Source organism: Tetrahymena thermophila (assembly GCF_000189635.1).
Source record: "Tetrahymena thermophila SB210 genomic scaffold scf_8254498, whole genome shotgun sequence".
Taxonomy (NCBI): domain Eukaryota; phylum Ciliophora; class Oligohymenophorea; order Hymenostomatida; family Tetrahymenidae; genus Tetrahymena; species Tetrahymena thermophila.
In genome coordinates this window covers 1-24,024 of record NW_002476273.1, presented here as the reverse complement: position 1 = coordinate 24,024, position 24,024 = coordinate 1, and the positions used below count along the sequence as shown (strand labels likewise).

Genomic DNA, 24,024 nt, shown 5'->3' with positions numbered 1-24,024 from the left:
TAAGTCTTTTTTATTTTACTAACAACATTAGTTTTGATAAAATATTTAAATAAAAGCTCCAAAATTTTTAAAAGTTTTCATAAATTTAATTTCTGTTAAAAAAGTTAATGCACAACAAATAACAAAGAAAATGTATTTTTTACTATTAATTTTAATGATTTAATCTCATTTTTTTATTTTGCAATATGCATTTTTTGGTTTTTCAGGACTGCAAGTTTTTAATAATTAAAATTAGTCTGGCACACATTGCAAACAGTCTTCAAGATTTGATTCACACTATTAGCAATAAGGAGATTTACATTGTTAACACATCTTATCAGCACTACAATAAGAATTGTTTGGATAGCTATTATAACATACTTTATTTAAAGAATACTAGTTATTATCACAATTTGGAACACAAATACTATAATAGGAATAAATTTATTAGTAATTTCCATCTGGGCAAACTTAAACACAATTTTAATTTTATGAAAAATTTATTTTTTTAATTCCTTCATTGTGGAAGCAGTTGTAAATTGAATAATTAAAAAAACCAATATCTATGTTTATTATATCACTACTATCACGAGTTTACACCTAAATTGTATTTTTATTTGTAGTAAAGCTATTTGCAACTTAAATTCTTATTGAATTTGGATTTTAATATGTATTTTTCATAGTAGAAATACCAAAAAAGTTGACTGAAGTAGTGCCTTCTATTTAACTGTTTCTAGTTACATCTTTTTGCTATGAGCTTGGAGAACCACCTATATTTAAATTTTAAAAATTAAGGTTCTATATTTCAGTAATCATAGAATAATCTCCTTATTGCATTGAATAATACTCTATACAATTTACATTTATGGTATTTACTACACTTATATCTTAAGTAACAATGGTAATTGTGTAATCATCTTAAGTAAAAGAACTTACATTAACACCAAACTAAAGCTAATTGTTACTGGAAGTGTAACTTAACCCAGTTAAAAAGCAAAAGGATTGTTTCTATATGGATGCTTTTGTTGGCAATTAAAAATTTTTTTTTTAGTTCATGCCATCAGAACCTTTGAGACTAAATTATTAAATTTTAATATTACTATCTTAAATAGCAAGCATTACTATTCCAAAATTATAAAATGTATATGATCCTTACTTAGTAAATTATAAATTAACAGAATTAGCATTCACTGAATTTACTTATAAATTAAACTGAGATTAACCTATTGTAATAGAAAAATCAAGTTCACAAATTCCTAGTAATACATATGGAATAGTAGAGAATAAAGATTAAAAATTAATAGTTTTTGCTACTTATCTCGAGCCATTAGATTGAGGGTTTGATTAATAATCTACTAATTTCAGAGTCTACATTTCAAATAGATTAGAAGCTATGTATTTATCTTAGCATCTTATAAAAATTGTTATCAACAAAATAGCAAAAATTATATAAAATATTCTCATTTACTAAATTTAAGCAAATTTCTTCAATAAAATTAAATTTGTTTATAGCAAATTATAATAAATAATCAATTTTGTTTTATTTGCGCTCATAGAGTAAATTAAAGACAAAATTGTGCTCTCCCAAATAAATTTAAATGCATGGTTAATAAAAGTGATTTTTTCAAAGGATTTCAATCTAAATTTAATAAATAAAATTTGAGACTTACTCCTTTAAACAATAAAAGTACTTATAAAAAAATAATATCTGATTTAAATTTTGAGTTGGAGATTAAAAAATATTACTTTAATTGAATTAATTATCATTTCTTATTTTTTTATTTATTTTTAATTGTATATTTTTTTAATTTTTAGAAATTTAATTTATTTTTTTATTTATCCAATTATTTTTATTAATTATTTATTTATTTAATTTCGTATTTTTTATTCATTTATGAAGATAGCCAATGAAGTTTATTAAAATGCTTAAAAATTTTATCATATTCTATTCCTAAAATGGTAAAAGAGAGGAAATTTAGTTTTAAAAAGAAAGTATATATTTGTTTTGATAATCCCTTTATATTTTTATTTCTAATATTTAGAAAATTATTGATCAAATTATGAGAAAAAGTATTTATTTAGTTATTTTTGGAGGACCGAAAGGAGTAAATAAAGTAAGTTATAATTCAAAATACAAACAGCAAGTTTGTAATTTGTAAGCCACTTTATAATAACTATTTTAAAGTTAAAGTTTTAATTATAACTTATCTTTGTAAAGAATTAAAAACTATTTCTTTTTTCTTCTTCTCATAATAAGATTTTTAGATATTTTGTTTTTTGTTTTTGATTTATTAATTTATTATTAAATATATTAATTATTCAAAATTGATTATTAGCTTTTTAATAAATATTAATTATTATTAATATTTTTTAATTGTGAATGTAAGCAATTTAGCGTCACTAATAAGTTTTTTAATTTAGTGTCTCCATCAATACTTATTTATTTATTTTAATTAAAAACTGTCTTACCAAATTAGATATTATAATCTTTTGTATTTCAAATATTATAAAAGTTTATAAAATTACGCAAATGATAAGCTTAAGGTAATTTATTTCAAGAAATACTTAGAAAATAATTTTTTAAATTTTAATAGGACATAAAAGGATTTGGAGGTTTTTAGAAATTATTTAGAAAATAAATATTAAGCATTTTAAGATAAATTGAAAAAGGTTCATGTCACTTTTGAGTATATCCAAATTATTTATACGCTCTAGTTAAATTTTGCTTTTAAAATAGCCCAATTGATCCCATTCAAAAATCTTACATAGATGAATTCCTCAAAATAATAAAAAGCCATTGTATGAATATCAATCATTTAGAAGTACATGGATTGTAAATTGCATTTTACTTATTGATTGCTCAACATACAATTTATTGATTTACTTAATAGAAATAGCGTTTCTATAAAAGCAGATTAATTGCTTGAAGTTTTCATTCATCCTGAAGCTAACAATCTTAAAACAATTATATTAGACTTTAGGTAAATAATATAAAATAATTTTAAACTAATATAAGTGAAATAAATTTAAATATTAGTGTTAAAGAATAAAACCCAATAAATTAAAAGCTCCTTGTTGATGTTATGAAAAATTAACCAAAGTTAAACTACTTATCACTTTCAATAAAGTAATATTTAATTATATTTATAAAACTATTTTCAATATTATTTTTATGGATAAAAAGTGAAGGAAATCTAGAAAGTGATTAACAAATTATTGATGCTGTTATTAACTCAGGAATAACTACTCTTAAAATATTGCACAATTACTAAGTAGGAGAAGCAGAATTCTCTAAATTTAAGCTTAACAACTTTTCTAGATTATTTAGTAGATATGGAATGATTTAATTCCTTTTTATGGCTAACAATAAGTAATATTTTATAAATTAAATTTATTATTTAATTTAACTTTATGGCTTTAATTAATATTTTAAATTAAATTAAACTAAAATAAAATAGAAATAGATTTGAATTTGCTATTAATTAGCTTTATTTTGCATAAATAGTAGTCTTCTAAAAAAAAATATCAAACTTAATGCATATCAATCCTTAGCAATTACTATTTGACTTGTATGAAAATCCTTATTAGAAGTAAAGTATATATACTATAAATAAAATGTAAGGACCTAATGCTATCTTAGAATGAAAAAATTGAAATATTCCCATAAAGAATTGTTCCAGTTTAAACAAATTATAAATAAATGCAACACAATGAATATTAATATTTTTAATTAATTTATAACCACTGCTTAAAAATGATTTTTCTTTATGTATAAATAAATAACTTCAGTTATTAAATTTTTAAACAAAATATTTTATTATTTAGAAATAAAATTTATAAACTTTTCAAATAAAAATAATGATTTTATTATTTAGTGTTTTGCTTTATTTGAATTTAAGAGAATAAAAACTTTACAAATAATATGTAAAAATTTGATTATTTTTTCTTAAATATTATTCAGTAAAACTTTTCAAGATAAATAATTTGTTATTATTTTAAAGATTGGATGTTGTTATCAGTTCTCATTAGAAATAATCTTTTAATTGGGAACAACATAACTAATCTTAATTACTTTATAGTAATAATTTCATTTTGTTATTTTAAATTTCTTATTATATAAAATATATATAGTAGAATAGATATTTTCTATATTCTGATCAAAAGGATAAATACCATACATACATAATCTTGCTATAAAGATAAAAAGTAATTAATTACAAAAAATATAATTGTTGACTATAAAATTTTATATTAATGTAATTAATTAATTTAGCAATTTTTGAACTGATTTAAAAAAATAATCATTATTTTACTATTAATGGATAAATATCAGATTTCTCTTTAGGCACACGATAATCTCTATATTGTGTTAAATGATTAAGGAAAAAAGCTTGCCATGAAGAAGTTAAAAAGAGGTAATACCTTTGCAGATCTCGAAGAAGCTAAAAACGATATAGAAGTAAGACATCTTAACAAGTTAAAAAATGAGCATGTTATTGAAGTTTTAGATGTTATTTACAACTCTACAGATAGAACTGGGTTTATAATTCTTCCTTACTTTTAAATGAATCTATTTGAATTCCTAGAGAATGGTAAGAAGCTGTAAGAATTTTAAAGAAGACACATAGTAAAATAGTTATTTTAAGTCCTTTCTTTCATCCACTCCTAAAATATCTTTCATAGAGACTTGCATCCAGAAAATATCATGATAACTGATGAACAGGAATATTCTTCAGATAAAAGCTTATTTAATATTAAATTAATTGATTTCGGAAGCTCAAAGTGCAGACAAGATAATTAATTCACAGATTATGTAGGAGTTAGATGGTATAGAGCTCCAGAATTACTATTAAGTTGCTAAAAATATGATGAAAAAGTTGATATTTTTGCACTTGGTTGTATAATTTATGAAATATATCATAAAAAACCTCTATTTCCAGGTACATCAGAATTAGCTTAGTTAAATGAGTTGTGCGTTATTCTAGGCTCACCAACTTAAGAGATATGGTCTAAAGGAGTTGAGCAAGCAGAAAAAAAGGGTTTAGATTTAGGAAAACATAAAAAAAGTAATTTAAAAGTTATATTTTGTGATATGCCATAAGATATGGTTGAGCTTTGCGAACTTTGTTTAACTTGGAATCCTGAAAAAAGAATCAGTGCAGCAGAAGCTTTAAACCATAAGTCAATTATAAATTCAATTTGAGATTTTCCATCAATCAAATATTTAAGTAGAAATATTTTTAAATAAAATAAATGATAAAGCTGGTTGTATTATGTAATTAATAATTGTTATTTTTTTTTTTTGAAATTCAATACATTTAAATATGGAGAGTTTATTTTAATGTAATTTTTATCTTTGCTATACCAATCAATCAATTTAATTTATATAGTACTTAATTAATAATGCAAAATTTATAAAACATATTTTCAAATTGTAAGTGTTCATTTTATTTAAATAAAATTCTGTTGTTTTTAAAATATTTGTAAATAATAATATATGTAAGATTAAATCAAGTAATTAAAATATTTTAATTTGCAAACTTTATGATACAAAATATTTTTTTAAGATTGTTTTAAATTTATTTAAAATAAACTTTTGCTGTTCGAACAAGTTGTTTTTGGACAAACTGCCTATAACATCTTTATATCATAATTCGATAATAAATATAAAAATATCTTTAAAAGAAAATCTATCCAAATTTAAAGTTCTTCTATCATTTTATTAAATTTCAATTATGCTAAAAAATAAATTCAATTCCATTTTTAATATTCATCTTTAAATGTTAAATAGATTAGATTTTGTTTGGATTATTTCCTTAATTAAAAATTATAAATTTATTTAATTAATTATGCTATTTATTTTATTTTATTAAAATTTATTTAAAATATTTTTAATCCACTTATAATTTCATAAGTTTTTTATTTATTGTTTTTATCTATCATTTTTTTAATTTTCTTCTTTCAGAATTATTTTATTTCACAAATCTTTATTAACACATAAATTTTTATTTTTTTATTTATTCATTATTTTGACATATTTTATTTTTAGTTAGTAAAATAATATTTAGATTAAATGATAAATGTAAGTTTTGGTTTTGTTTGAAGCCATTATAATATTTATAAAATTAGAAATAAATCAGCTATGTATAGGAATAAAAGAAGGAATGTTTTGATTTTTAAGTGCCTGAATGATAACTCCTTTATAAAATAATATATCGTTAAGTTTCCTATGAATGGAATTAATATATTAAGTAAAAAGATTTATTTTGTAATTGCCAAAAAAAAGTAATTAATAGAGAGTTGCTGCAAAAAACTAAGTAAAAAATTTGGGAATCTAATAAGGGATATTCATAATGTACTAATTTTTAATGTTGCGATTAAAATTAGATTTGATGATTTGTAGATGATGATACATAATAAAAAACATGATCATTGCTACTCTGTTCCAAGCAAAAGTGAAAAATGTTTTTTTATGTAAAAAATTTATCTTTTACTCACTACTATCAACATTATGTTCAATCCCTTATTTTTATTGAGCGTCTTTGATTAAAAACTAATTTTTTATGATTTGCAGAACTTTCATTTCTTAATATTTTAGCAAAATCTTATAATTTTGCAAATTAATATATCTTTTTGATTATCTTTTTTTTCTTATTTTATTTTTCTGTTAAATTTGATTAATTAGATTAGTGGTAAACAATATTTATTTTTTTAATTTCTTTTGTTTATTAAATTTATTATTATTTTTTATTTATTATTTATTAGCTTGATTTTTATTTAATTAAATTTATGATTAAAATTTATTAGACTGTTAAAATATAATCAATATTTTTATAAGATTTTCGATATTAATATATCTTGTAAAAGAGACAATTTCATCTATTTTATATATTAATGTTATAGATGCTCTTATATCAACATTACTTGCATGATTATGTCAATCAAGCTGTTTTAATTATTAAATATAGCGCTAACTCATTGTAATCACTTTTTTTATCAATATCATTAAATATATTTGATATTAATAGAGTTGGTTTGTTGGGGTTTTTGTAAACTAAATAATTCAAAATAAATCTGAAATAAATTAAAAAAAAACACTACTAGAAGCAAAATTAATATAAATAAAAATGTGTGACATTTTCTCAATCAGTGATTTTTAAAAAAATGAATTAGATGAAAACTAAAGAAAAGAAGCAGAATTTATTAGACAATAAGTCGAAAATTAAATTTTAGAGTGGTAAAAATTAGATATCAATACAAAAATTGTATGTATTACCTCAGGAGGTACTTCTGTGCCATTAGAAAAAAATACTGTTAGATCTATTGAGAACTTTTCTACAGGATAAAGAGGTGCTATCTCTGCTGAGTAAAAACAAATTTTAATAAAAATTTTTTTAAATCTTAATTAATAAAAATTAGAGAATTTCTAAAAAGAGGATACAAAGTTATCTTTTTAAATAGAAAAAAATCATTGTAACCTTTTTGCTGGAAGTATTAAGTGGAAAAGTAATCTTGATTTCAATAAAATTTTTTTGTTTTATGAATAATATTATTAAAAACTTTAATTTGGAAATTTTCAACAATAATAAAATTTTTAATTTCATTTAAAAAAGGATATTTGACTAAGGGTTTGATTTATGTTAGCAGGATGTATAACTTTATCAAAATTATAAATCCTCTATCCTAAAAATATCTTTCGAAAAAGTCTAAGATTATCTCTCTTTAGTATTGTAACCTAACCTTTATTTACCCCTTATTTTATTTTACTTATTATATGAATTGTATTAATTTAGGGTGATATCAGAATGTATTGGTAAAAATCCTTACAGCAAAAATATGGCTATATACTTAGCTGCAGCCGTCAGTGATTTTTATATCCCAATTGATAAAATGGTAAATTAATATCTACTCATAATATAAAGTTTTAATTAACTTTAAATACTGATAAAATCAAGGTTTCTCACAAAATTCAGTCAACAGATAATGAATAAGGATTAGTAGTTAAACTTGATAATGTACCAAAGTGCTTGTAAGCTTCTTTTTTTAATAGTTAATAATACTTTTAACTTATATATATTATAAAAAGAAAAAAAATAAAAGAATTGGCAAATGAAGCAAAGGTGATATCTTTTAAACTTGAAACAGACAATACAATACTTAAAGATAAAGTTTTATCTTCTTTTAAAAAATATGGAGTTGATATTGTAACTAATTACTATATTTAATATTTTATTTAAATTTTAAAAAAATTTATTTTTAGATCATTGGAAATCTTCTAAGCAATACCAGATTCGAGGTCTATTTATATTAAAAGATATCAGAAACAAATAATATAGATAAAGATATACTTTGTGAACATATTAAATAAGAGAAAGATTCTGATCAAGTAAATAATTATTTTTATTATAAATAAATATCTTATTTGTTAAAATTATATTTTATTAAAAATCCAGCTCATAGAATCAAAGCTCATTGAATCATTAGTTAAGAGACTTGAAGCTTATTGAATAATTAAGAAAATTAAAAATTTCTCAATAAATTTATTACTTTTAATTATTTTTTGAATAAAAATATGAGTCATAATTCTCATTAGTAAACACTATTAATAAATTATTATTTATTATTAATATACATTTTATGTACAAAACTATTGGATATATATTTTGCAACTTTATAAAAATGAATTTAAAAACAATCATTTAAAATTTGATATAGCTTTTACTTCACTACAAGTTATAAATTTAGTTTACAATATTAAATTAATATTGTTCAGAATTGTTTAATTAATCTTTGTTAACTTTTTAAAATATTTAAACAAGTAAATTCTTTTTCAATGATTTTTTATCAATTACGAAACAATATTTTTATAAAATGTAGTTTTATTATTTATTAATATTTATTGTTTCTATAAATAACTTTAATATAAATTTTGCACATTTTATCAAAAAAATTTTAAAACAACAATTTAAATTATATACAATTTTAGTATCAATAACAAAATAAATTTGTTTACAAATGAAAAATGAATCTTTGAAAATTTATTGAAAATAGGAATAAATCCAATCTATTTCAAAAGGAAAAAGCTTTTGCATTTTTAGATTTTAAAGCTTAAAATAAGAGAAATTAAATGAAAAAATGAATGTGTGAATGAGTGAGTTAAAGAATAAATAAATTATTATATTTCTAAAATATTATTATTTGATAACTTATAAAATACTTTTTACTTTAGCATTTTATTATTTATTTATATAATTTTAATATTATAAGATTTAAACCCCATACGTAGTAATTAATTAATATTTTAAGTTCCTCAATTTTTTGTAAAAAATGATTCAAAATTTTATTATTTTATTATAACTTCCTAACCTTTTCTCAAATTTCAAGTGATAGTCTATCATTATTGTAATTCACCATATCTATTTATTACTCTTTATTATTTTATTCTTCTTTTAGACTTTCCATGAAAAAAGCAACTTCTTTGACAAATCTCTCTGGATCTCTTGCATAAAGAAAATGAGCTTAATCCCAGAATATAGAAACATCTCTTGATAGATTGAAGTCATAAAACACAGATGGATAGTCTTCTTAAACTCTTTATAAGCTTGTAAATTTAGATTTACCACCTATAAGTATTTTTCTAGGTCCTTTCCAATAGCAGTTCTTAGTTTCATGTGATATTAAATTATTAAAGCATCTGTCTATAGCATTAAAATTTAGGCACCACTTTAACTATCCATTAGGCAACACATTTATATTATTTAGCATAGTTTTTTATACAGGTACTTGGTCAAATTTTGATTGAATTAGTTCTCTAACTTCATCTAAGGTTTTTCCATGAATATTAATGGATTTCATCTCTGACATAAAACGGTACATTTATTCAACAGGTCCGGCACCATTATAAGCATAAGAGCTCGGTTGAATATCAATTATTATAACTCCTTTTACTCTTTCAGCTAAAAATTGTTAATAGTCATTTAAAGCTGCCATTATAGTACGACCACCAAAACTGTGTCCCAGCAAAATTAAGTCCTTCAAATCTTTCTAAGCAATATAGTGAACCAAATCATATGCCATTTCTTCAAAACTTATAGATTCTAAATGCTGAGAAAGTCCATGGTTACGTAGATCAAGCAAAGTAGAATGAGTATTTTTTCTTAGCTTTTCATGCTAAGCTATTTAAAGAAAATTTTTTGAGTTGTCAAATATACCATGAAGCCATAAGGCATTAAATTTGACATCAGCATTTTTGAAAGCAGGAATATGATATTCATGAAGCTTTGCAGGTTTTAATTTATGAGTGGAAAATTTAAAAAAATTTAAAGCGAATCTCATGTTTTTAGTAAATGAAAAAAAAATGAAGGTGGCTGTTAAAAGTATTAAAATACTCTATTATATTATTATTATTTCTTTTTTTATGTTTTTATTAGATTTTTTATTGCTTTTAGTTTTCATGGAAATGTTATGTGAGTATATAAATTAGACTAGGTTGATGCATAACAAACTATAAAATTATTAACATTATTACATAAGCTTTACTTTCCATCGTAATATTTTTAAAAGTACAGAACTTCAACACATATTATTAAATAAGAAATCTGCTCAGAAAATCAAAATTTTTACTTACATATTTAAACAACTAAGATTTAAATATTATTATGTAATTTTGTTTTATGAAATCAATAAAACTTCTAGAATAAATAAAAGGACGCATAATTGAATTTTCATAACAAAAGTTCTAATTAATAAGATTTAATCAATACAGTCAAAACTGACGATTATTGCGCATCATAAGAATTATTTAGATTCTAATTACATTTCTCAATAATTTAACATGTATTTATTACTATTTTCATTGCTTGTAATTTATAAAAACAAACCAACCATCTTTGATTCACTTGAAAATTACGAGCGATATGGTATTTTTAGTTATATAAAGCAGGATTTCATAGAGAAAATAATAAGGATTTTGAATATATAAAAATGTATTTAATTTAAAAATAGTTTGTAATAAAAGTAAATTAAAATGGGTATAAACTAAAATATTAAAACGAATTTCTAAATTTTGTTCAAAATAATTGATGTAGAATTTCATACATAAAAAATATTTTTAAACTTTAGAATTCTAATTGTTTTTTAAGATAATAAATACTTGCTTCAAGCAGGTTTGTTATTTATTATATGTTTTATTATGTAAACTAGTATGCAAAAATAGCAATTAAAAATTATTACCTTAACCCTTATAATTTATTTATTAAAGAGAGCTGATTAATCAATAATTGTTGTCAATATTATCTCATATTATTACAGATAAAGACTCTCCCACAATAATAATTAATTATTTTATAATAAATTCAATTTGTTGCATACTATTTCAATTAAATTTAATATATCGAAAATTAATTTATAAAATAGACATAAACAAAAATCAGAAAAATCTAGCTAGAACATTTATTAAATTTCCGAAAAAGAATTTTTAAATTATTCTTATTAAATAGAATCTTTATAACATTTAAACATTCTAAGATATTAAATTTTCAAAAAAAAACTTGATATAATTAATTATTAGAATTTATAATTTAAATTAATAATGCAAAAAAGTGTTTTAGACTTTTTTTAACTGTTCTATTTATTTTAATTACGTGTATACATATATAATTAATTATAAATAAAGTTAATTAATTAGATTTTTAAAGTTCAAAAATTTTATTCTTTTAAGTCTATATCAAAAATTTGGTGTGTGTTTAAGTAATTTTTCAAACCTAATATGGTATGAATCAATTTTTAAAATACTTAAACTGATTTTATTTAAAGCTTAATTATAAATCAAAATTATCAAAAATATCCCCAAAAACATAGATTTTAAATAATTATGAAAGAACTCATTTCTTTTTATATTTTTTTTTGCTTAAAATATCTTATTCATCATGGTGGATTGCCATTTAGTACTACTTTCAATAGATAGGGGTTTACATTTGATATTGATAATTTACAAAAAGGTTTAAATTAATTGAATATTGAAATAGTACTAGTTGTTGGGATTGGTACTAAGTAGCAAGCAACCTCCTTCTCCTATATTAAATAAATATCATTTGAGTGAATAAAAATTTTATATTTAAATTATGTTAATTTGATTATAAGACTAAATAATACATTTTAAGTATTATGAAAATTAATAAAAGTGTTAAATTAAGTTTTATTATTAAGATATGTGCTTTCAATATGATGAGTTTATCATGAAGTAAAGCATAAATAGTTTTAAACAAAATTTATGAATTTTATCAAGAATTTTAAAACTTAATATGTAAGTTGGAAGAGCCTTTTTTTAATAACTATATACTTACCCTAAAGTTAGTTCAGCTCTTATTAGTTAAAATTTTTAATCAAAAAACTTTCTATGAAATAATCTCAATTATTATTAAAGGAAAGTTTATATTAATTAACAAATGCTAATAAATCTTTGATAAAATTATTATTTTTTAATTATTTTAATTTTATCTTTACTTTGTTAACATTTTTAATTTTAATATTTGAATATACAAAAATTAACTTTTTGAAGATTGATGCAAATCATAGTAATGTTATTTATAAAAGTCAATATAAAAAACTAAAAAAATGATAAATTATTCTTAAAATACTGTATTTTAAATTTAGAAATTTATGATTTAAGAAATTAATAGTTAAATTTATCTTTATATAAACTTAAGTAGAGTATTCTTTAAGTAGCTTTTAAATTTTATTTTAATTTGGGATTGATAATTTTGTAATATTTAAAAAGGCTTAAGTAAATTATGTATACAAAAAAATTAAATTATTATTATTATTATTATTATTTAAATTAATTATTAATATTTTCCTAAATTTGTCAATCAAATAATTTTTAATTCATGATTGCTAAATACTATTATATTAATATCTATTTAGGTTTTAATATTTTTTTTAAAAAATATATCTATCAAAACAATATATGCATTTATTTATTTATTTATTCTTTTAAATTATAATTTTTTATAAATTTGCTGCTATCAAATAATTTCCTTTAAAATTATCACTTTGTTATTAATCCTTCAATTAGAGTAAGATAAAAATATTGTTTTTTGTAAATCTTTTAATAGATATCTTAAGAAGAAATAAAATAAATAATAGGTAAGAAATACAGTTTAAGGCAATAAAGTTATGATAAGTTGCTTCATTAAGATTTTTAAGTGCAATATAAAAAATATAATAAATACTTGAAATAATTGTATTTTATTTAAGAAATTTTTTTGTAAAAGAATGATAAAACATTTTATTAATTGATATAAATATTTTCTATTTCAGTTTGAAGCAAAAAATAAATAAAAATCTATGCAAGGAATGGATTATTCAAATAAAGTTTTAATAATTTTAAAGGCCAATTTTAAAACTAATTTTTATTTTTAATATCAATATTGATTACAATGTAAAAGAATTGTTTTGCAATAAGCTTTTAAAAATATTTAGAACATAAAATTTTATTAATTATAAATCAAAGTATGGTTAATCATTGATCAATAAGTGTTAATTTATTTGTGACTGATTAGATTTTATAAATTAAAGTAGAAGAGAAAGTTAAATAAATAAATAAATTATTTAATTTGTCATACACATTAAAACAACAAAATATTTAAAGGAAAAAATGATGCTCTAAGAACACTAAATAAACGTGGATATCCCACATTAAGATTAGGAAAACATTTTATACTAAGGATCATAAGTTAGAAACTTGTCCCCCCTTTCAAAGAGCGACATCAGATTCGATAATAGATTAACAATGATCAAGTCCACTTAAAGCCCTCGTAAAGAACACTTGTAATTAGAAATTTCGAAGCTTAGAGACTAATCAAAAAAGCTTTTGGAAATGATTGATTCAATGGGAAAAAGAGAAATAGAAAAGAATAAAAAAATTTAGTATTAAAATTCTATTATTTCAGATTTAAAACTTCGTTTAAGCTAGCTAAGCTCTTCTTAGATTGAGAATACACCATTAACATAGAGTTAATATGAAAATTAATAACCTGAGAATGGAATTTCAGATTAAGAAAAAAGAAAGCAAGAAGAAAACGAAGTATTCCTTGCTCTTATAGAAGAGATGAAGCTTAAATAAGATGAAATTGATTCTCTTTACTAAAAGGTTAATCAATTAGAAGAATAAGTCAAAACATTTTAAATCTAATAAATAAATTTTGAGCAATTTTAACAAACACTCAATGAAAAAGATCAAAAAATAGAAGAAATTTAGTAGAAAATTGCAGAAAGTATTTAAGAAAAAAGAATTCAAGAACCAGTAAGTGTAGACTTAACTGATATAAAGCAAACTATAGAAAACCATGATACTTAGGTTAACCACCTCTCAAAGATAGTAGAAGATTAGCAACTTCAACTCAGAAAAAATACTATGACGATTAAATAGCTAAGTGATAGTAATAGATCTTTAACTACAAAAGTTAAACAGTTCGAAGATGAAAAGGGATCTGGTTGGAGATCTCTCTTTAATTTCATCAAAGAATTGTTTATAGTTGTTATTATTTCTGCATTATTTTCTGGTTTAAAATATTATATTTCAATAATATGAAATTTAGTATTTTATAATATATATTTGTGTGAGTATATATCTATTTATTTTGCAATTTAATTTCTATTAGTCATAGGGTAATCAATAATCTGTTCCAATAGGAAACTAATCAAAATTAAAGTTATCATATAGTGAAAATAATATACTCTCTCAAATCGAAATTGGTAGTATACAAAAAATAGTTGTATTTAAAAAAAATTAAATAACTAAATATAAATAAATATTCTAATTCATAAATTTTTTATTTGCTTATTTAAAGTTTATAATTTAATATTTCAAATTTTATGAGTAAAGTTTAATAAAATATTTCATAAATAAAAGATAGAATAGTAATTCGAGAGTAAAAAATTCTTCAAATAAAATAAAATATCAAACATTAGATATTTTTTTTTAAGTTAATATAGAAGAAATAAGCTAATTTGATCTCACTTTTTGATCTTATTAATGAAAAATCTTTTCTTAATCAATAATCAAATAAAAGTTAAAATAAATAATTAAAACCAAAAAATTAAATACCTAAAGATAAAAAAAAGTAAAATTTTGTAAAAATGTTTAAAATTTTCCATGGTAGCAATGGCTTGAAAGAAGTACAAAAAAAATAATCTTTAATATTCACATAATAAAAAACCAATTTTTTATGTAAAAAAAGCTTTCAAACTGTGATCTTGATTAAATTGTTGGTTTAAAATTTACTCCAGCTTTAAAGTAATTATCTTGATAATTAATAAAATTTTCAAAATATTTATTTCATAATCTTTCTTTGATCAAATTTTTCATAAAAAATAAATATTCAATATTCACTTATTAATTTTATAAGAGAAATACATCAATTTTATTAATTCATTATTTTTTAAATTAAAGTTCATTTAACCAAAATGATTTTTAAGCTCCTTCTCTATTAATACCTTAGTTATAAAAGTGTATTAATCTCAAGACTTTAGACCTTAATATTATGTAAAAATTAAATATTTCCTTTTAGCAAATTAATTAATTACCTTTTTTTCTTATCCAAATTTATAATGAATAATTATTATTTTTCAGTAAAAATATGTGAAATTATTAAAATTTTTAAATTTAGCATGAACGACAATTTAGCACTAGAGTTAGGCTCTTCCTTAAAAAGCTTAAAAAAATTAACAAAAATTTCACTGAATTTCTTGTAATAATTTAGATTTTATTCTATCTTAAATGTTTTTGTAAATAAATAAAAAATCTATCTTCAAAAGCAAGCAACAAATTGGATTAGATGGAATTAAAAATCTATGTGAAGGTTTATCTTAATGTACTTCTTTAAATCATTTATATCTAAACTTAAGGTAAAATTGTTTTTTTTTTGTAACTTAATTGTATTTTTATTAAAAAATTACAAGCTATGGAAGAGTTTGTGATGAAGGTTTAGCTATTCTAAGTTCTACTATAACAAATTTAAAAAATATATAAACATTATCATTGCACTTAGGGTAATTAATTATTTGCATTCTTAACTTTAATATTCCCTTTTTTATTTAAGGATTTTTATAATATTTCATTCAAAAAATATTACTAAAACAGTAATATACTAAAATTATTTTAATTTATCTAAATTCCTTTTTTTAATAAAAATAAAGAGGCTATAAATTTGGTATTCAAGGATATTAAGCTATTGGTTAGGCTATATCTAATAGTTTAAATCTTACAAAATTAATTCTTTAACTTAAGTAATAATTTTAACTATCAATATACACAATATAATGTAAAAATAAACATGTCCTGATTATTTTTAAAATATAGTTAGATTAATCTAGATGAATAAAGCTCTTAGATATTAGGTACTTCAATATCAAAATGTTTTAATCTTGTTGACCTAGATATAAACTTTGCGTAAAAAATTTAAACCTCTTTCCTAATAATTAAAGCAAAAAAATATTAAATTTATTTAACTCTTTTAGAATATTTACTTATTTAATTATATTTTTTTTTGTTTAGAATTTATTTGAGTTTTGTAAAATTTTAACTTTGAACTTATTTTCTATTAAAATATATATAGATATTCTTAAATTGATGCAACAAAAATAAATGGCTTTTGTTCCGGTATTGCTAACTGTTAGAGTCTTTAAAAATTAAATCTTTTACTTGAGTAAGCTATTTTTTTTGAGCAATTATAATTTTTAAATTACTGTATTTTCTCATACTCTAAAATATATATTACTATTCATTTGTTTATATTAAACAACATTTGATTTTCCCCACATTTTTAAAAATACCTATTTAAAAAGTTTAATTTATTTTGAGAGAGTATAGTTTATCTAAAATTTAAATTATTAAAAATAATAAAAAGTGAAAATAAATTGGGAGATATTGGTGTTTAATACCTCAGTTAAGCCCTAAGCAACTGCAAAAATTTAAAGGATCTAAATCTTTTTCTTAAGTACAACATTAAGTTTGCAAATAATATTACAAATTTTATTTTTAAAAATATTAAATTCTCTTTATTGTAGGAGAAATGAAATTGGGGAATAGGGAGCTTCGTAACTAGGCTAGGCCTTTAAAAGCTGCTAAAGTTTAAAGAAGTTGAATTTATATTTAGAGTAATTAAATTTCTTTTACTTATTTAAATATTTTAATGAAACAAACCTATTTTTTTCATGATAAAATAAAGCTCAAACAAAATTACTCCTTAAGGCCTGTATGATTTATCTTTTGGGTTACAATAATGCTCAAGCCTAACTCAATTAGATCTCTCAATACTGTAAATTATATTTAATTTTAAAAATAGTTTTTTTTTCATATAGAATCTATTTTTTTATTGAATTATATTAATACCTTATTTAAATTTTTAAAAAGTAGCATTTTTTTATTATTTTAATAAATAGCAATAGTAACCTTGACTAGTAAAGTTTAACACTTTTAGGAAAAGGCTTTATAAATTGTTAAAGTTTGAAAACATTGAAATTAAATTTAGGGTAAAATCTCTTTATTAGATTTTCTTTGTTAAAGATTTTTTATTCCTCAAAATTATAAATTAATTCATATTATTTTATTTTTTAGTTTCTAAAATCTAGGCAGTAATAGTGCTTCTGAGTTATGTTCTTACTTATCAAACTGTTAGTCTATACAAAATTTAACATTAGTTATTTCGTAAATTCTTTACAAAAAAATTAAATTAAAGTTTTCAAATTTTTTTTTAATACAAACTGAATTTTTTTAAATGAACTAATTACTTATTTGTTTAATTATTACATAGTGACTGTAGAATTAGAGACTAGGGAGTATCTAATTTAGGACAGTAGTTTAAAAAATTTCCAAATCTTATTAGTTTATCTATCAACCTTGAGTAAATTAAATTTATTTAATTTATTATATTATTTATTGATCTAAATAGTTTACCAAATACATTGACTTCTGTTTATACTTTTAATTTATTTTAAATACAATAATAAAATATTTTTATATTTGAAGATCAAACTAAATTTCATCAGCAAGTGTTCAAAATTTAGTTTCTGGATTTTCTGACTGCTAGAATCTTTAATCTCTAACTTTAGATCTTGGGTAAATATTATATAAATTTTAAATAATTTTTTAAAAAAATATTATCTAAATATTATTTAGATCTAATGCTATTGATGATTAAGGTATTTTAGATTTAAGTTCAGGATTGGTTAAATGCAAATAACTATAGAAATTACAGCTTGCAATACCGTAATTAAATTTATTTTATAATTAAATTGTATATTGTTAGTTTTAGAAAATTTAATAGCTTACAGATAAAAGACTACAAAAAGATAAAAAAACTTGTTTTTTATAATTTAATAAATAGAATGAATGAAATTTCTGATGAAGGTGTTGAGAATCTTGCTAAAAATTTGACTAAAATTAATCATCTTACAGTTTTAAGTCTTAATCTTTTGTAAAATATTAGTTCAAAATATATTTTTTTAATTGTATTTTTAGCAATTTTTTAATTAAATAAATGTTTTATATTAAATTAAATTTATTAAAATAAAAATGCAGCAGAAACAATATTCAAGATTAAGGTGTTTTTGCCCTTTGTTAAGTACTTTTAAAATGTAAAAGCATTAAGAATCTCACTTTAAACTTACGGTAATAAATTAGTTATCAATTTTGAATCTGCAATTAAGCCTTTCTTTAAATATAAAATTAAAGTTTTTTTCTTTTCAGTTGTTTTGAAATTTAATCTATTTTAAGAACAATTTAAATTTATATAAAAAAGTTATAATTAAATCAGTAATCTTGGAGTTAAAGAATTAGCAAAATGTTTACAATGCTGTAATAATATCTCAGTTGTAAATCTTGATATATTGTAATATTTTATTCAAAAATCTTAATTATTATAAGATTTAATTATTTTTAAATTAAAAAGAATGAATTTTTCTGTAGATCAGCAGTAGTATTAAAAATTATACTAAGCAGTGAAAAAGTAAACTAATCTAGTTCATTTTTTCCATTTTTGAAATATTTTATAAATTGATTTTAAGATCTATATGCTTATTTTATGGCTGAAAAAATAATTTTATATTTTGTGTTAGATTTTATAAACAAAATATTATTTTATTTTTTAAAAATTAATTTATTATTTATGTTTTAAAATAATGAGTAAAAGTACTCAATTTAAAATTATTATTATATTTACTAATATATAATAATTTATTTTTTTTAATTTTTTATTTTAAGTGTATAAAATTTATTTTAATTTAAAAATTTTATCTTATTTCTAAATAATTTTAAGAATAAATCTAATTAAAAAAGATGAAAAAATTATATACTATAATTTATAGATAACTTAAAATATTAATTAAATTCTTAATATTTATAGAAAATATATGGTTACTATTTTTTGGTAATATGATATTTAAATTTCATAAACTGAATATTGAGGAAACACGTTAATTCTAAACTTTCAAATTATTGCTATTTAACTAAACTTAAATATTTTTGAGGATATTCAGAGTTTAAAGTATCCTTTTTTACTGGAAATATCCTTTAGAATTTTAAAAATAAATTATTTACAAATGATTTTAGTATAATTAAATAAGTAATTTTAACCAATAATTTGTTGATTATTAATTAAAACAAACAAGATGCTATCCTAAACAAAATATCAATTAAAAACAAAATAGACAACTTATTAATTTTCCTAAATAAATGTATAATATGAGATGATTTCAATATGAAACTCCTTTATTAATAGGAGAAGCTTTGCAACCACTGCAAGAGTATAAGTTTAAAAATGTTAATACAATTTAAACAAGACTTAAAATAAATTAAAGAACTGTGAAAGAAATAGGCCAACCTCTTCTAATGTAAAAGCTGCTTCCAGGATTTTAACCATTTTTATAAAAGGACATTGCTACTAAAACACTATCAGCTAATGAATCATTATTTATATTATCACAATTAGCATTACTCTTAGCAGTACTCATTAAACTTGAATTCCAAAAATCATCATTATACTTTTAGTAGCTTCTACCACAGATGTTTATCTAACATATTGATTATTATGCAGCGTAACCTAAACCAATTAAAGTCACAATCAAAATACCTATCAATAAGACAAAGATAATCCAAGTAGCTAATCTTTCCCAAACTTTAGCAGAAAAAATAAGTGCAAGATTTACAACTAAGTAAAGGAAACTAAAAACTGCAACTGCAATAAAGGCTGGAGAGCAACCATTATCAGACATAAATGCAGTAATAACTCCAGTTGCGAATGAAATACAGATTCCAGTAATTAAGAATGCTAGAGATAAAGCGTTTTTTTTGTTACCTTTAACCTAGTTAAAAAAAAAATTAATAAATTAAAAAAGAAATTAAGGAGTTACTTTTGCGTACATTTTTATGTCTTGAGAAAAAGATTCAAGAGTTTATTTACTGTGTAAAATTTATTATTTTTTAATTTCAAGCTATTTTTTTTAATGACTGTATTTATATGTAAATCATCATATATTTTTAGATTGAAATGATAAACAAAATTTAAATATTCAAATTGTCTATACTAAAAAACTATTAATATCTTTATCAATGCTCTCTTACTCTCTATTCTTTTTTCGTTCTAATAAATTAAGTTTTGCTGCATGCAATCTTACATAAAACGATAAATATTTGACCCGTTATACCACACTCAAAATTATTTAGTTTAATTTATCATATATTATTTTCAAAAATATTTGTCTTTGTGTTAATTAAATATTTGTAAAGAAACAAAATGGAAAAAAAACTTGGGTAAATAAATATCTAATTTGATAAAATTAATTTTCAATATAATCTTCATTTTAATATTTAATAATAATTTATTTTTTTCTCGAAATTGAATTTAGATTTTTTATGCCAAAATAATTTTAGTCATAAAAAAATGAGCTGTATATAAACTAATTTTAGAGCATTTCATTACCATTTTTAATATAAAATATAGTTTTTTAGGTAAAAAATTATATTTATTTTATAAAACTTATTATAGGTACAAAGCATTTAAAAAAAAAAAGAAACTCAAAGATATTTACAACTAATAAATTAATTCTTAATATGGGTTTGCTTTTTCAACAAATTATAATTGAATAATTTCTAAATTTTGATAATACAAGCTAACAAAATCTCTAAACTTTTATATAAGTAAATTAAGTTATCTTATGTATTTTTAAATTTAATTAGATTTATTTTTAAAATACCTCAAAAACTAATTTTCATTTCTCATTAATTAACACTTCATCCACCCCAAATATTTTTTAAGTGTAATTTGTTTTAATTTAATATTGAACTCAAAACAATTATTTTTTATATTGAAGAGAAAATTTAATTACAATATGTAAAAATTTGGGTCATTCTTAATAGATTTTTGATTAAAAATTGAAAATTAAAACAATAAACCAAAATTTAAATTGAAATCTTTTGCATAAATTTCAATTTTTATCATCTCTTTTTCATTTAGTAAAATAAGTATTCACAAAATAATGATGATAGTTGAGCTAATATTATATTGAAATATTCCTTGAAAAATAAAGTAAATATAAAACCAAAACTAACTTGTAAATTTTGAGAATTTTAAATAAATACATAAATTTATTGACTGAAAAAATAAAAATCAAATATAATTTTAATTCTAATTAATCATTTATGGTTGTCCATAAGGATATGTTCTAGCATCAGAATTTAATGGATTAGGTATAATACCCATTTAGATTTATTATTAAGAATGTTGTTGTTACTGTTAATTTAAATATTATTACTCTTAATTTAAAAACTATTATTATTTTAGCTTTATTTCGTTTAATTATTACTAGCTAAATTAATATTACTAAATTTGAATGGGATTCCAATTAGGAGGGGCTTATATCTTTAGTAATTAAGGTATTTCTTAGCAGTTTAAGTTTTAACTTGGGTTAGGATTTATGAACATCTAAATAGTATGGGGAATATCAATTAAATGAAATATTGTTTTTACTTCAGGCTATATCTATAGGTAATAATTTACTTAGATTAGCTATCCTTACGATGTCATGCTGATATTAGCTGGTACTTATAATTGTACTTCTTGCTTTATTTAAAGTTTATCTACTTTAAGACTTATACATTTTTCAAAAACATTAATAATTTTATTTCTTTGAAACTCAAAAGATTTCATGTCTACTTATCCAATTAATTTGACATTTAAATTTTGTATTTTGTATTTATGTTTGCTGAAATCTACTTCCAATTATATATTAATTATTTCGTTTGGAGAAAAGTATCTTCCGTTTGTAGTTACTTTATAACTAATTTATCCAGGATTACAACAACAACACACCAAAGGAGATAAAGAAGAGCTAGTTGTGTTAGGCTACTCAATAACTGGTAATTGCTAACCAATATATATCTCCTAATTACCACTAACAGGTTTGACATTAGGTTCCTTAGGAATAATTTGCGCGATTAGTTAGTATTTTAAATTGCATTAATTATTTTGATCTATAAAATACTTTACAGAAGAAGGGAGCTTATCAGAAACTGTTATTTAAAAGGGAATTACAACCTAGCAAGGTTAAATTACAAAAGTGGATTCATTAGAGCCTTACGCAAAATCATAAACAGGAATACTAAAGTTAAGAAATTCATTTCTACCTTTGGCATAAACAGTCTTAGAATGTTTACCTGCCCTTACGGAATAAGTATAGCGAGTTTCTTCTACACCTTAAAGAGTAACTTACAAAATATTACCTTAATATGGCTCTTCCAAATTGATATTAAGCAAGCCTTATATTACTTAATTACTTACAAAAGCTGTCTTTTAAAGTTAAATATAGATTCCTCCTTTCACTTATCTTCTGTTATCATTTGGATGACTTTAACCCATTCTCTAGCTGATTCGAATATTTGTTTTCTCGAGCTTAAATTTGATTTTAATAGATAATTTATATGTCTAATCGATAAATATTTATAAAATATAATTAGAATTGTTATTTCCTAAATTAAAATCGAAAGGAAAATTATCTTTTGTTACAAATAATTCTTTTATAAATAAAATTTATTAAATTAGATAGATTTTGTTTTCTTTTCTAAATCATGATAAAACTTGCAATATTAAATTTTATATTATTATTAAATGAAGATATCTTAATCTATATAAGAAAATTTTAAATTAATCTATTTAAAAAACCATAATAAATTCAATATAAAAAAAACATTTAAGTGTATTACTTATTCATGTTACATTAGTAATTATTAGTAATTTAACTCATAAAATAATCAAATTTATAGAAAATAAAAGGAATAAATTATAAAAACTTAGCTATCTGTTTTTTAATTTACTCTAACAAACTTTAATTTCGATAAAAATACAATTTGAGGTTTAGTAATTTTATTGTTAAGCAAAGCATTATTAAGATTAGAATTATATATTTTGAGTGTTATATTTGTAAAACAAATTAATAATTCATCAGTTTCGATATTTTGATTAGTAACATCGCGAAATTAGCAATTAATTAATGATAAAAAATTAATTTAAATTAATAAATAATTAATGGTTAGAAATATATTTTGTAAGCTAATATTATCTTATGATTAATATATTATATTTTTTTTGTGATCTTTTTATAATTTTAGAAGGATTTTTAATTATTAGTGATTTTTAATTACTTTATTAAGAAAATCAAATAAATAAAGTAACAAATAACTGGTAAAAAAAGTTTTGCTAAAAACTTTATCAAATTATTTTAAATCTTTGCTTGGAAATTGTATTTTTTCTTTGGTTTTTCAATCAAATATTGGGTATTGTAACTATATCATTCATTCATTTATAAATAAATTAAAAGAAAGAAGTGAAAAAATATTCCCCTTTAAACCCAAAACTGAACATATTTAATTATCTAATTTATAATAAAATATATTTTAAAAACTAGTAATTATCTTCACCTAAATCTCAAAAATAATGCATAAATAAAATCAAATTATCATTAATCATTAATCATTTATATTTATGAAAT

The 24,024-nt window shown here is 20.3% G+C and overlaps 9 protein-coding genes across 9 annotated transcripts; 5 read left to right on the top strand and 4 right to left on the bottom strand. All coding sequences in view use genetic code 6, as the record gives it.

The window, feature by feature from the left end:
• Positions 1-165: 165 nt before the first annotated feature.
• Positions 166-1,665, bottom strand: TTHERM_01309120 (H-type lectin domain protein; the record flags this gene model as incomplete). The annotated part of the gene is made up of 1 exon (XM_001029766.2): positions 166-1,665. The coding sequence occupies exon 1, from the start codon at positions 1,531-1,533 to the stop codon at positions 166-168; it is 1,368 nt and encodes a 455-aa protein (XP_001029766.2). The 5' UTR covers positions 1,534-1,665.
• Positions 1,666-2,509: 844 nt separating this feature from the next.
• Positions 2,510-3,624, top strand: TTHERM_01309110 (hypothetical protein; the record flags this gene model as incomplete). The annotated part of the gene is made up of 7 exons (XM_001029765.3): positions 2,510-2,523; positions 2,574-2,666; positions 2,717-2,812; positions 2,871-2,960; positions 3,017-3,106; positions 3,164-3,349; positions 3,438-3,624. The coding sequence occupies 7 exons, from the start codon at positions 2,510-2,512 to the stop codon at positions 3,622-3,624; spliced, it is 756 nt and encodes a 251-aa protein (XP_001029765.2).
• Positions 3,625-4,297: 673 nt separating this feature from the next.
• TTHERM_01309100 (Serine/Threonine kinase domain protein) lies at positions 4,298-5,182 on the top strand (the record flags this gene model as incomplete). Its single annotated transcript, XM_001029764.3, has 1 exon — positions 4,298-5,182. One exon carries the CDS (start codon positions 4,298-4,300, stop codon positions 5,180-5,182), a length of 885 nt encoding a protein of 294 aa, XP_001029764.1.
• Positions 5,183-7,106: 1,924 nt separating this feature from the next.
• TTHERM_01309090 (DNA/pantothenate metabolism flavoprotein) lies at positions 7,107-8,486 on the top strand (the record flags this gene model as incomplete). Its single annotated transcript, XM_001029763.2, has 8 exons — positions 7,107-7,345; positions 7,399-7,485; positions 7,593-7,709; positions 7,773-7,872; positions 7,935-8,008; positions 8,066-8,183; positions 8,240-8,365; positions 8,433-8,486. 8 exons carry the CDS (start codon positions 7,107-7,109, stop codon positions 8,484-8,486), a joined length of 915 nt encoding a protein of 304 aa, XP_001029763.2.
• An 865-nt stretch (positions 8,487-9,351) lies between these two features.
• TTHERM_01309080 (alpha/beta fold hydrolase) lies at positions 9,352-10,314 on the bottom strand (the record flags this gene model as incomplete). Its single annotated transcript, XM_001029762.3, has 1 exon — positions 9,352-10,314. One exon carries the CDS (start codon positions 10,312-10,314, stop codon positions 9,352-9,354), a length of 963 nt encoding a protein of 320 aa, XP_001029762.1.
• Positions 10,315-13,636: 3,322 nt separating this feature from the next.
• On the top strand, positions 13,637-14,572 carry TTHERM_001309072 (transmembrane protein, putative; the record flags this gene model as incomplete). Its single annotated transcript, XM_012799162.1, has 1 exon — positions 13,637-14,572. The coding sequence occupies one exon, from the start codon at positions 13,637-13,639 to the stop codon at positions 14,570-14,572; it is 936 nt and encodes a 311-aa protein (XP_012654616.1).
• A 548-nt stretch (positions 14,573-15,120) lies between these two features.
• TTHERM_01309070 (kinase domain protein) lies at positions 15,121-19,023 on the top strand (the record flags this gene model as incomplete). Its single annotated transcript, XM_001029761.2, has 21 exons — positions 15,121-15,159; positions 15,222-15,277; positions 15,434-15,526; positions 15,651-15,731; positions 15,799-15,888; positions 15,943-16,032; positions 16,180-16,269; positions 16,343-16,432; positions 16,599-16,688; positions 16,890-16,979; positions 17,050-17,139; positions 17,211-17,300; positions 17,425-17,514; positions 17,600-17,689; positions 17,796-17,885; positions 18,011-18,100; positions 18,161-18,250; positions 18,369-18,458; positions 18,563-18,652; positions 18,783-18,872; positions 18,933-19,023. The coding sequence occupies 21 exons, from the start codon at positions 15,121-15,123 to the stop codon at positions 19,021-19,023; spliced, it is 1,800 nt and encodes a 599-aa protein (XP_001029761.2).
• A 711-nt stretch (positions 19,024-19,734) lies between these two features.
• Positions 19,735-20,403, bottom strand: TTHERM_001309064 (transmembrane protein, putative; the record flags this gene model as incomplete). Its single annotated transcript, XM_012799161.1, has 2 exons — positions 19,735-20,343; positions 20,392-20,403. 2 exons carry the CDS (start codon positions 20,401-20,403, stop codon positions 19,735-19,737), a joined length of 621 nt encoding a protein of 206 aa, XP_012654615.1.
• Positions 20,404-21,647: 1,244 nt separating this feature from the next.
• TTHERM_01309060 (arrestin) lies at positions 21,648-22,895 on the bottom strand (the record flags this gene model as incomplete). Its single annotated transcript, XM_001029760.4, has 1 exon — positions 21,648-22,895. The coding sequence occupies one exon, from the start codon at positions 22,893-22,895 to the stop codon at positions 21,648-21,650; it is 1,248 nt and encodes a 415-aa protein (XP_001029760.4).
• Positions 22,896-24,024: the final 1,129 nt, after the last annotated feature.